This window comes from Diuraphis noxia, unplaced genomic scaffold, assembly GCF_037042655.1.
Source record: "Diuraphis noxia isolate RWA-SAM2 unplaced genomic scaffold, SU_Dnox_SAM2 contig0003, whole genome shotgun sequence".
NCBI classification, from domain to species: Eukaryota; Metazoa; Arthropoda; class Insecta; order Hemiptera; family Aphididae; genus Diuraphis; species Diuraphis noxia.
Window position 1 is genome coordinate 23652466 of NW_028301713.1, and position 14140 is coordinate 23666605.

At 28.5% G+C, this 14140-nt stretch overlaps 1 protein-coding gene across 1 annotated transcript in view; it reads left to right on the plus strand.

Annotated features, from left to right (window-relative positions):
- fus (epithelial splicing regulatory protein fusilli) overlaps window positions 1-14140 on the plus strand; it is a 71716-nt gene that overhangs the window by 20890 nt on the left and 36686 nt on the right. The window contains exon 3 of the mRNA XM_089223943.1: window positions 11656-11802. Coding sequence (XP_089080069.1) covers window positions 11656-11802 — 147 coding nt within the window. The remainder of the gene's footprint in view (window positions 1-11655; window positions 11803-14140) is intronic.

The following is a 14140-nucleotide window of genomic DNA, read 5'->3' on the forward strand; positions in this document are numbered from 1 at the left end:
ATTGTGCGTAAAAATTCGTTTTTTTTCCTTAATTTTTAGTTTGTTATCCCGATTATTAAGAAAAATATTGAGAATTTTTTACTTTTGATCCCCCAAAGTATGAACTAGATTCACTTTCTGATCTAACTAAGTACTGAAGTCGAAAGTCGAATCATTTTTACTGCCCCAAAACGTGATGACGGACACTAAAAAAAAACACATACACACATTATGGTAAAATCAACACATTCCTCGCTTCGCTCAGAATCTAATAGTAATTTTAAGAAAATTAATCACACGAGTGGAAAAGCATTCTTCATATAAGAATAAAGAAGTTGGGAAAACGAGGATTACTGTTGCATTTCAAACGGACACTCCCGATATGTTATGCACGATTTGAAATTATTGATTTGATACAAGTTGATTATTCAGAAGGTTATTCGTGGGTGGGTAGGAGAGTGGTATATTGAAAAATCAAGCATATTAAACTATTATTTAAGAAAAATTAGGTAGTCTGTTTATAGACAAATTGGCTCATTTTAGTAGTATTATAGATTACAGAATTGTGATGTTTCACAAAATAAGGTAGGCACGTATATCAGGAAAGTATCATTTTTTTGTTTAACAGTCTGCATTAAGTGGATTTTCATACCACATAATAATATAGTATAAAAAATAATACATCTATGTCATCTACTTAAAATTATAATTCACTAACTGTATTTTAATAATGTGCTTGTAATCTAACAATAAATTATTAATGTTTCATTAAGTTGTACGTAATTAAGGTACCTACCTACCTAAATAATAGAGTAATTTAAATGCATAATTCATTATATAATATAGTACATTCGAGGTATCCTATAATTGAGGTTGAAAAATACTCCAAAATTAAAAGTATTTTACTTTTAAACTCAAAAAAAAAAAAAAAAAAAAATGAAGAAAATACAAAGTGCACTTAATCTTTAAAATGTGCAGACATATTATGTTACTAATATAAATATTATTTTAATCATTTAATATGATAATTTAGTGGTATAATTATTACTTGGTTGATTTGATGATGAATTCAGTGATCATACAAATATTAGGTAGCAAGGTAGTAAGCCGGTTGTAATATATGTCTTGTTGACCAATATATTATATTGATTTAATTAGTTAAAATTTCAAATTTAAGATTAGAACACTTAATTAAAATTTTGTTTGCGCGTTGATACAGGATGCTTTATTAATATATTCTAATTTATATAATTACATTAAAATCTTAAAATTATGTTTTTTATGAAAATGTACGTATAGAACTCCCTAAAACACAAGAATTCAAGAATTATTACAAACTCAAGAATTCTAAAAAATTAATTTGGTAGGTATCTACATCTATTAATAAGACACGTAGATAGATATTTTTATCAAAACGAGAATATTATCATATTGCACCAGAAAAATGCTAAGCGCACCAAAATCCTAGCTTTACGCCCTACTTCTAATCCTTTAGGCAGTGCTATACTATTATTATGCTTATTAAATTTATGCATATAGGTTAGGGATAGGCATTCAAAAAATACGTATTTAAAAAAATTAAAGTATATGTTCTAAGATGTTCGACGAAGACTATTATAGATGTATATTCAAAATTAACGTTTTAAAATAACTTGAGGAGATCCCTATATGCAGTAGCTGTGGTTATATTTATATTGTCGGAGGACGAGTCAAGGATAACTAGTTCGTCGTGTTTACAGAATAACGTTATTGGACAATGATGGAAGATGAAACTATAGGTTGAGATAGACAGTGTGTAGTTAAATTCTTTATGTACAATATCTATCTCTTTTTTGCTCAACCGTGTATCAAATAAGAATAGATTTTGTTTTTCATTACATTTTTTTTTTTTTTTTTTGTATCTTGTATGACTGTACATAACTGTTTGATGAATGATGAAATTAAATACATGATTATAGCAGTGCATATCATAATTAAGGCATTCGCTAAAGACGTATATTAGGTGACTGTGCACAATTAAATGGAAGGAAATAAAACCTATGTTTATTTTTATGTAAGATAATCATCGATTCACATTTAACCCATTGGCATCATTATACTTGCTTAGTTATTAGTTATACAATAACTATTCTATTTACCTAGTTATCCTTATAATCAACATATTGGCTGACAGCTATAGCTTGTATATATAGTACATAATTTATGATTTTAATAATAAATATGTTATGCAGGGTACATAAAAAAAACTAATAAATAATCCGCAAATCTAAAATTGAATGAATATGTATGTTATATATAAAAAAATGCTGCTTTGGATACAATCGGAAAATACATACAAATCATAGTATGATATCCGGGATCAACTTGCATTTGAATATATTCGTGACAATAATAATTATTGTAAAAATATAAAAGTATAGAATTGTTACTTTTAAGTTACCTGCATGGTTGTTTGTTGATGGCTGTATAATAAAATGTTTTCGTTTCAAAATGAAGACATGCCATGATATTACTAGGTATTTTTTTTCTTCGTATTTCCAAAGCAGAATATTATTTTTCTGTAAATCTCTATGTTATAAAAGTCGAATTTCAAACAAGTTTTTGATAAGTTTTAATTTATAAGTATTTAAAGCTTTGATGAGCGGAGTGGCACTGGCCAGTGGCCATAGACCATAAAATAGATGGACTGCGCGTTTAGTCAATACCCCGTCAACGATCATAAACTAATGTAAATGGTAAATAACCATGGACAAATGTATCTCTCTACAACTTTCTTCCATGATACTATAATATCTATGTATATTACCTACAAATTACAATTTACAAGTCATTTCATCACATTTATTAATTATTCCAAAAAATACCTTAGAATAAAAACCCTAAAAATGTTTTCTCCGTGTAATTTTAACTTCTCCAGCCTTTTTATTATGGCCGAAATTATTGATGGGGTAAGAACATCCAGTCTATATTATTACGTCAATGGCACAGAAAATCCCGAAATTCTGGTCATAACTTTACTCATTTAAACTAAGTACCGTATTTTTATTGTTTTGAAATTATCGGGAAAGTTTTCTGGTTCGTAATAGCCAAAAGAATGAATACTTTTGTTGTAAAAAATATTGTTTCTTTATGACCACAAATAATACAAAAAAATATGTCTAAAAACTGAAGATAATGAAAATAGGTACTTTTCAAGAAAATACATTTATTGGTAGGTACGTTTAAAAAATCACATTATATTGTATGCTATTAAAAATTGTATAATATTTATATGGTCCATCGTAATGTTTATGATAAATAAGTTAGGTTATATTAGTTTACATAAGATTATTTATTTTTATCTGAAGTTGCGGTTTAATCTAAACTTATGTATATATATATTTTTTAAATACTAATAATATCTTCCGCGTTAGGTTGTATACTTACATAACTCTTATAATTTATTAGCTTAATGCCTACATTACATTACATATTAGAGAGACACTGTTTAATACATTTAAAAGAATAGACCAATTGATACATAATTCCATCATTTGTATAATACGTTTATTAAATACAATATGTACGTAGGCATGGTTCAATAGTTGGTATTATTTTTTATCAACTGTAATATAAAAAATATACCTACCATATCCGTCCATGAAGGAAGAGAAGTTTGAAGGAGAAAGGACTCGCCAGTTTAAATCTTATGATGGCAGGGACGTGTTAATAAACCAGTTCTAGTTTTCAAGGGATTCTTAAAGTAAAAAAAGAACGTGGTTGTAAAATGCACCATCATAAAAGAACAGATGGGAATTAACTTTATCAATTAATGTTGATCTCTGGGTTTGAAGAATATTGTTTTGTAATCTAGTCGCCCAGGGCATTTTTTAGTGATATTTTACTAGGTGTCCACTTTAAAAAAAAAAATTAGCTAACCTTTATTAATTAAAAAAAAAAAACAACAAATTATAAAATAATTATATAATATAAACATATAATAAATATTGACTAAATTATATTATATTATATTACCTAGGTACCCATCAATTATTACAATTTTTAAGGTGATATAAGGTAATAAATTAAGGTAATTATTGGGCATAACATAAATAATGTTTTAAATTTTGTTTTTTTCAATAAATAAAAAGATAGGTAGGTAGGTATTTCAAAATATTTCAGTTGGTACTTCAAAATGTATTTTACTTTTTTTCAGTAAGTATATGCAATAAATAAATTGTGGAGTATTCATCTTAATATGAATTACTCTATACTTTAAACTGATCATAAAAACATAACATGTTAAGAAGAAAAATTTACCTCATTACTGCTACTTTCATTTTCATTTGTTTTTGGTTTTGTGTTGAAATAAAACAGACAACAGTTAATTCTTTTTTCTTTTTCCATAGTTAAATTTAAAAATGAATTAGTTTTAATATTAAAATTACGATGTGTTTACTCTTTACACTACGTAAGTCAAATTTTAAACTTAATAATGTGATAAAAAATAATGACAATTAAAACAGATTAGATAGATAATAGTATCACAGAACAGATGCAATTACTGAAATTCTGATAACCACCTAAAGTGACCAGTGTTGCCTTGCAATAAAACTATTTTTATTTTCCGATAATTAAGTTTAAAAAAATGAAATCTGAAATAAATAATTAATAATATTACTAACTAACAATCGTTAGATACAGGATGTCAGGACACCCAGTGGGTGAATTATTCCATTACTGGGTGTCCAACTAGTCTCAACTGGGTGTCCATTTGGACACAGAAAATATACTTAAAAAATGCCCTGCAGTCGCCTAAAAAACGAATTAATTATACTAATTAGTAAACCGTTATAACACAGGTAGATAGTTGATATTCGATGTTATAAAACGCAGCTCACATATCATATCACTATTGCATATTATTCATTCATTTTATTGGGGGAAAATGTATTTTCAGAATTACTGATTTAAGTCTATGTAGGTTTATGAATAAATTATGACTTATGACATATTTATAATATGACTATTGTCTATGACGTTCAAAGCTAATTTACTATAGCTACTGCAATAAATAAATGGTATAATAATTTTAGTTATAATCATGTGCTGTATAATACATTTCCCGTTTTAAAGGCATTTTTATCAAGTTCGTCACATAATTAATCATTAGGTATGCCTTTTTGCTACTTTAATATTATTTTCATTGTCCATAATATTTTTAACTTTCTTAAACATGTGATAAATATAATACCTCCTATTTGAAATCATAATCTATATATTATTATAACAATACCAAGAAATAAGCTTGACCATAAAATGCAGTGACACGTAGATTTTTCTATGACCAAAATATTACATTTTTACAAATGTTAACATAATATTAGGTTTATTACATGAAATAAATAACATTAATTGTAATTTAGGCATTAAAAATATATGATCATCGTTATAATTAACGTGAGAATGTTTTTATACTTCTATAGACCTTGGTTTACATATTAGTAGATGTAATATGTATAATGTATATACTACTATACTAGATATAATAACTTTCGCTAATATACAATATACATATAAGTAGGTAAATATTAATATAATATTATAATTCAGGTGTAGTCATGTTATATTACTAAAATACTGAAGATTGAACTAATTTTGCCAAAAGTATTGTATATGTTATTAAATATTAGATAGTTAAAATATTATTAGTTTTTATTGAGTTATAAATCAAAATAACGATTAAAAACTGGTTCATTTAGTCGTGATATAAATAGTTCAAAATTAAACCTAAATATTTTGTATGTTTAATTGTGTGTATATAAACATAGGTATAAATGTTATACGTACCAAATGATAAAAAAAGTTTAAATTACTACAAAATAACCAAATCGTTAGATAATCAGTTTATTGCAGTTAAACTTTAAACGCAGAATGTTATAAAAAAAACTCGTAAGATTACTTAGATTCTAGTATCAGTTAGAATAGTTAGATAAAGAACAACTCCATATTTAACGTGTGTTTCAAGAATGTACCTACATTAATTCATTTTTACGCATTATTCCGTTTTTTTTTTTTAAATTCTCTTAAACGGTTTTAAGGGATTTAATATTAAAAAACATGAATTATAGTTGATATTGAAATACACTTGTAGATCTTGAGTCACGTGGTATAATCTTAGGTAGCACTCCTCTCTTTGGATTTTTTGGTGTACATGGTGAATCATCTAACATACTCACCATTTTATTCAACTTAATTACCTAATAAAGTAATTTTTCAAATCTTGATTTTTAGAACTTTTAAATATACCTACTTAAGGGCCATATTTTCAAATACATATAAATTCGTATTCCATCTAAGGAGTATGTGGTCATATTGCCTTTATTTTTTTCAAAAGAGAATCGCCTTTTTTTCTAAATTGTTAATCAGGTGACTTTTAAAAATGTTATTGGATCTATATCGAGATGCAAACTAGTAGTTTTTTGAGTTTTTTGAGTTTTTAACTTAGTGTTCTAAGCTCTATATAATGGTGGTGGTTTTGGAAAATTTGGTAGTTATACGATGGTTTGAAAAGTTAGTAATTAATTGATACATACATTCTTCAATGTTTTATAATATGTGGAAATGTATCCGAGTATAATAAATACTAGATCCAATATTACTGTAGGTATATATGTTATATTTTATATATATTTTTGTAAAATGATTTTTAAGGATTTCTGTCATTCGTTATGTAGGTACTATTAACAACTTGAAACTACATGTTTGAATTTTGATTTAGATACGTGTTAACATTTTCAAAAAAAAGCCATCTATAATTAACAATTGACAGAAAAATGGTAGGTTATCTGTGATTATCCTCATTAAAAAAATCCAAATTTGTAGAAATATGGTCCTTAATTAGTTAATAATTATATGTAATTATGCTTAAAAATTCCAAAAATCACCACAGTTTGAATAAATTAAAAACAATTGGGATTGAATCTCTCAGCGTATGATGTAATTACATGAAATATTATACAAACTTGTTACTTGAGGTTGACTCACAGCTTTACTGGTTATCGTTTAATGATGAATCTCCTGAAACTCGGGCCCTGCTAAGTCTTTGGCAAGTGGACCCCGTGCGTCGACCGGGCTACCTTGCCGAATCCGCTGTGAAAGTATATGTACCTACCTACGCTATGAGAGCTGCAGCAGTTCGTCTCGCTCGACGGACTCGGACATCGTCTTCAGTGGCGGGGGCGAACGACCTCTACACCGCAGAGTTTTGGAAGGCCTCGGGGAGCGATGACATTACTGCTACAGCAGCGCCCGGCATCACTCTGTAGAAGTCATGATGACGATATGTAGGTGGCGTTGCGGGCATCAGTGGCAGCGGAGGCGGACGTCGTCACGCGCGTTCCTTATGATGCACTATATTAATATTATACTATTTTCATTGGTGGTTTTTTTTTTTAAATCTTTATTTCGTTTTTCGCCCCGTCTCGTTTTGTTGGTCGTTTGCGACACGGTCTCTCGGAGATTTGGAACGTTCGTCGTTCCGCCTGCTCGATCACTCCATGTAGTCAAAAGCTTTGGCCGAAGAATAACAACATGCATATTGCCGCCATCGCTCACAGTATATAATACCACGCTGTGTCGTCGTTTTCTTAAGTTTATATCTAATTCTTATACATCTTTTCTATTCGGCTTTTTTTTTGTTCCCGAGTCATGACGATTATATCGCCGTCGCCGTTGTTGTTATTGTTGTCATTATGTTGTTCATTGTTTGTTGTCAGTCTTATCCTCTTGCTTCCACTAATTCTCCCACTTCATCTGGTCCATCGTTTTAAAACGAATAATGCCTAATGCGTTTAGAAAGGAGATTCGCGCGTTAAATCACCTACGATGTCGTGGACGTTTTTATTTTTTTTTGGTGCCACCGCCGGATTGATCCCCCTCCCACCTTTTGATCATCAGCACCCGCGAGATTTTATATGCCGATTACGCGACTTGTGAGAACGACGGTTAAAACGAACAGTGGGTGTATTATTTTTAAACATACTGTTTGTACCTTATAATATTATCGTGTACGTACCTATTCCTATTACCTACGTATATTATGCAATAATTATGACGGCTTTTTTTCATACATTTTATTTATTTTTCAACTACGCTTGGGAGTAGGGGTGTTAAAACATATTATTTAACTAGTTTTAGACGACTCTTTGCAAAATGCATTATGTGCAACGTGATATACATATTAATAGGTAATCTGAAGAACAGATTGCATGAGCAATTTGAATATTACAAGTGTAATCCAACTGTTTTGTCACGACTTCATTAATTAAGCGTGTATAATCGAAATAAATGTGATTTTAAGAATATTGTAGTCATATTACTTATAAGTTATCATATTAATTATAAGGATCTACTCTTTTTTGTCTTTGCATAATTTTAATGAAACTTTTTTATAAGTATGTAAACAATATAATTCATGACTCATGAGTAATAAACTGAAGAATAATGATCGTTACATATTTCGTATGTACATAGTGATGTGTAATATGCTTTTATGATGTTATTTTCTCAATAGTTGTAACTATTTTCTATTATAATTTATTCAGTAAAATAGGGCCAATAGTATGTAGCCCTTAACCGTTCATCTATTGATGATAAATATTATCCATACATATTTTATAGTTTTATGCCTATATTATGTATGTTATACATATTTTTATAGTTATTTTATAAGTATATAATATATATACATACGGTTTGTGCAAGCTTGTTAGTAGCGTATATATGGGGAGGCTCAGGGGTTCAACCCCACTCCTAAAATAAAAGTATGTGTGTATAGAAAATCATTATTATTAATTATACTGTCTAGATTCCTGATTCAAGATTTCTGCACCCCTCTCCTCCCCCGTCTTCAGTAGTTAAATCCTATATACACCTCCGAGGCTTATAGATGTAATATTTCATGTAAAACATATTACTTTTTATTTTTAGTAATAAATTGATTTTTTGAATTTAAAATCTATATTAATATTAGTTAATAATCGACATATTTGAATATTAAAATAATCATGTAATATTTGATAAATGCCGTTGTCCATATAATAATATCGGGAGATCATCTAATTTCACATTGATTATCATGCACATTAGTAAACAAGCGGATATTCTCAATACCTTAAATTGCGTAGACAATAATCTTAATTCTTAACTGTATTTGAGTTTACCGTTTGTTCAATAATTTATATGTAAATTTTTTATTTAATCATTGGAACGGATTATCGAATAAAAAAATATGACCCATTTATCGGTACTTTTATGATTTATTATACAACACAATTGAAAAGTTTATACAATATATGATTAACCTACTACATGACATTTATGCATATTATATTAATACTAACGTTTGTTTTTTTTATTTTTTACTTTTAAAATTGAAACTATATTTACAATATTATATTATTATTTACTACATATTTTATGTATTATTCTGTTATTCATATAATCATATGTTACTAATTTGTTATATTATGGATATATTTTCATTAAAAGTAGGTACTCTAATACTCTATATCTATATATGTACATACATAAAACATGGACATATAAGAAGTGAATGTAATATTTTTTCCTAAATATATTTGTTCTTTGGTAAAATTGATATTTAAGATGTACTAAATATTTCTTTTTTTCTGCATAATCTGAGCACATTTAAATTCGAGTTAAGTATTATTATATATCTCTATGCATATAAAATCTTAACTATACGCATAAAATTGCTGTATTAAACTATATAGTGACCACTGATCATACACACATTAGGATGTCTTATTTTTCAAATAATATAATATATAGCAGTATATAGTATTGAGCATATTGTATGCAACGTTGTCTTATTGACATTGCCGAAATTTGTAACTTATAATAACCAATTAATATAACACCAAAATTAAACAAACCGTATACAATGAGCCGAGCCCAGCTTTATCGATAATGTCAGTGATTAAGAAATTGTAGACAGATAGTTTTGATCATTATTGTCACTATAAACTATATAATTTGCTATTAAATTAATAAAAAAATCATAATAATTCATATTTAAGACAATTATTTTAATATAAAATGTCTTTATTTATATTTGACAAAATAAAAGTTTATGTTTAAAAAAAATTAAGTGATATGTCCATTTACCAAATAATATAACGCTAACTTTTTCGGAGACTTAAAATTCTTACCATATTTATAATGAATATTTTTTAGATGATATTAGTTCAAAATTTAAAATGATAACATTGCAAAGTTTTTTATGCTCAATCGTGTAGGTTTTCTTTTTTATTTCTATATCTTTTGATACGTCGACAAATTTGCAGATCAATCGTGTATTCGTGTCCTTAAAATTATGTGATATGCTCAATCGTGTTTTAGCTAAATATATGTGTGTAGGTAACTTGAGTTCTCGCAAATTGTTATTTACGTATAACGTAAGTCGATAATTTGTCTTTTCTATAACCATACCCATTATTAGTTAAATTATTACAGTAGGTAGATCGTTTTTAAAAATCCTTCGGATATCATAACAATGATCTTATAATTGTATAGGCAAGGTAAAATTATCTACCTTCATTTATACAATTTGAAGTTTAAGTTTAAAGTTTCATCAATTGTTTGTTATGATTTTTTCAGGTGAGTGTATAACTTTTATTTATGTTACAGTAAGTATTATGTTCCCTGGTATTATATAATATATAATTATATAGGTACCTTACTGTAAATGGTTGCTACTAATATGAGTTATGAATGTGCCTACCAGAAAATAAAATATTTTTCGAATTTTTCTAAACCACGTTAAACGTGTATTATAATATGTACGACATTACCAAAAAGCATATACTTAGGTATGTCTTAAAAATATCAATGACGCACAAGTTTATTAACATATTATACCTGCACACATAATAATAATAATATTAAATTACAATGTGTCCCTAAGTTGTTGACAACCGGTCTTTGTAAATAACACCCATTAAACTGCAACGTTGATTTCGAATATATCATCAAACTTATTATTATTATTATTATTATTCATTCTAATTTTAATAATGACTCAGATACAATTTTTTTGTTTATTGAACGAAATAAGCAAATTGTATTGGTAATCGTTTGTCTATTTAATTTAAATATAGGATTTCATAATACTCTCAATAATTATTGTAGTTGATTAACTGAAGAATTATAAAGCAACGTAAGCTACGTGCTTCTTTGCATATATACGTGTTTGCCTCTTTACGATATAAGTACCACTCTATATACAATATCGTTGATATTTAAGCCGAGTTCATTAGGAATTCTTCAAGTTTTATTATTTTATTTTCTCTCTTTCTCTATATGTTACCTATATAATATACCTACTTGTATAATGCATATACCTACAGGACGAGTATTTCGGGAGGTTAATGACGTATTCGGTTTGAGAAGTGCGTTAATGCCCGTTCTACCGGTATGTTGTATTTTTTTTATATGTTTTAAGACATGCTTTATTTTTTGGAAAGCTACCAAAATATTAAGATTAACCCTGAATCCCCGGATGAATTGCACTTCTATTTCTATAACTGAAATTTTATTAGGCAATAGATAAATTTAAATAATTATACGTATACTTACTTTCATATTTTTTAATTGTTTTATTTTTAATTTCAGGTTGTAGGCATCCAGCAATATTTGGTGAAGCCGACCGAAGTTGACCAAAACGAAAACATGCTGTCTGATCAAGTCACATCAGACATAGGTATCACTGAGAAAATGGTTAAGACTTCTGGTATTCCCCTGCAGGATGCTATCGACAAGGTGAGTTTTTAATATTTGATAATAATAATGGTAGGTTATCTCCGAATTTTTGACAATAGCCAAGCGTTGATAGTATAATAGTAGGATTACTAGGATTAGTATAGGCGGTATATAGAATATTGTCACGATATTATATTATATAAATGTTTATATATAAGTTTATTATATATGTACATTTCAGCTGATAATATTGACTTCGATAGATTTTCCATACAGCTTTCATCTGGTTACCTAAATATGCTTGTCAGTGCAGAGTTCGCTCTACAATTTTAGCATTTATTTAAATCGTGTCCGTTTTTAATGCAAATATTTACGCGTGTTCTTACCCTGCCACGAGGTCACGAGCAATACGTACAATGTGTTGACTATACATTAGTCTGGTGGGTTCTTTACTATGCATATTATAATGCTGTTTACATATTTATTCAAAGCCCATGCCTCATCGATTGACTGATGTCTTGCGTATAAAACATATCATCATATTATATACCTTACCTATATACGTATATCGTATATTTATCAGAATATATTATTATATTATTAAGTTTCGAGTGGATTTCCTCCAGCGTGATTTAAATTTTTCCATCCAGGACACAATACAGTATTAGTCGGTAATATTACGCTAAATACGAAAATTTTTGTTTTTCATTTTTTACTCTCTGCGGGTGGCTGAGCACGATTACGTATATTATAATATGTATATAATACAGGGTGATCAACCCCGCATGTTCCGCAACAGGTATCCGACATCGCACACAGTGCCTATTAAGTACTTTACACATGCCATGATCGCGGAGTACGCGTGTTAATCAGTTTCCTGTGGGTCGACTACACACGACCGCCGTTGTGTGTATACACCTGCATGCAGGGTCACAGGGCGTGTAAAGTTGCTGATAACATACCGTATAACCGTATAATAAATAATAATACCATTCTACAGTGGTTATATACCTACATGTATATTTTATACCACAGTTATAATATCACAAAAAATTTATCGCGTGATGTTAATAATATTGTATGTACACTGTGTATAGTATAGGGGTGGGATGCCTGGTACTGTCTATTTTACCCGAGGTAAACCACCAAGGTAGTTGGTGATGTGTTTGTATAATTTGTTTTTATTTTATTATTATAGTATGTATATGCGTATACTATATGGCACCCGGATACACGAAACAACCGATAACCTGTTGTGTGCGGGGCACATTGCTCCAGCAAGTGTAAAAATAACGAGATTTGGCATCAGGTTTTCAAAAGAGTCATAACCCGGGCCATATGAGTATATGACGTCGTGTACCCAAACTATAAAGTTGTCTTTGAGCGTCATCTACTACTTAGGTATTGTGTTTTGGTTGGATGTGATTCTAATATCTTCATATAATAATATTATGTCGCCATATTGGGCATTCGCATTGATTCGAAACACACTGCGTCAGTCCCAAGTTTTTAAAATTTTAAGTATTTTTATGCTATTATTATATAGTTATAAATAATATAGTATCTATAGTCATTTAAAATAAAAATTGTATAACTAACGAATCCAACGATTACTTTAATTGAAATACGGACTGGAGCCCATAATATAAGATAATCTATAAATAAACATATATTATAGTGATTTACTTAATACAATGTATTATATTAATAACTATAAGATATAGGTATGAATATTAGTTAGAACTAAGGGATGGGTTGACCATTCATTTAATTTTGTTGGTAGGCTGGTGACGTGTATGGTTGGTGGTAGATCCAGATCTATTTAACTGATATACGATTAACTATATACATCTAGGTATACACGAAAATAATATAAACTATAGGGTCTAAACGACTTAACTTGGTTCACTTAGAAGCGGTGAATAGAAATCTCGCGTGTGCCCGAGCAGTACAAGTAGCTACCTAGATTGAAAAAAAATTATAATTAGTTGTTATTTTTCTATGAAGATCGTAACATTATAGCTTTGCGTACTCATCTATAGTCTATAGGTATATGACGGTCGTACTAGGTATATGAATACCGTTTAATACCTATGTGATGAATATGATTTCCTACCTGTTAAACTTCTAATGAAAAAGTATTATAGTTGTCATGTTTTTTTTTTAATGATTTTATCTTTGATTATCTTTATATTATTTCATTAGTTTTCATATGTATATATGATATAGATTTTTTATCTGTTAACCATTAACCATGACGATCTTGTAAAATTATTTTTCATAACTTGTGAGTTGTCATTTAAAGTATTTCTATATTGTGAGGCGTGAGCTGTATATGTCGCAAACATAATATCGGAAGATCAAAAATGGAATCTTAAAAAAAATTATGAAAAATTCG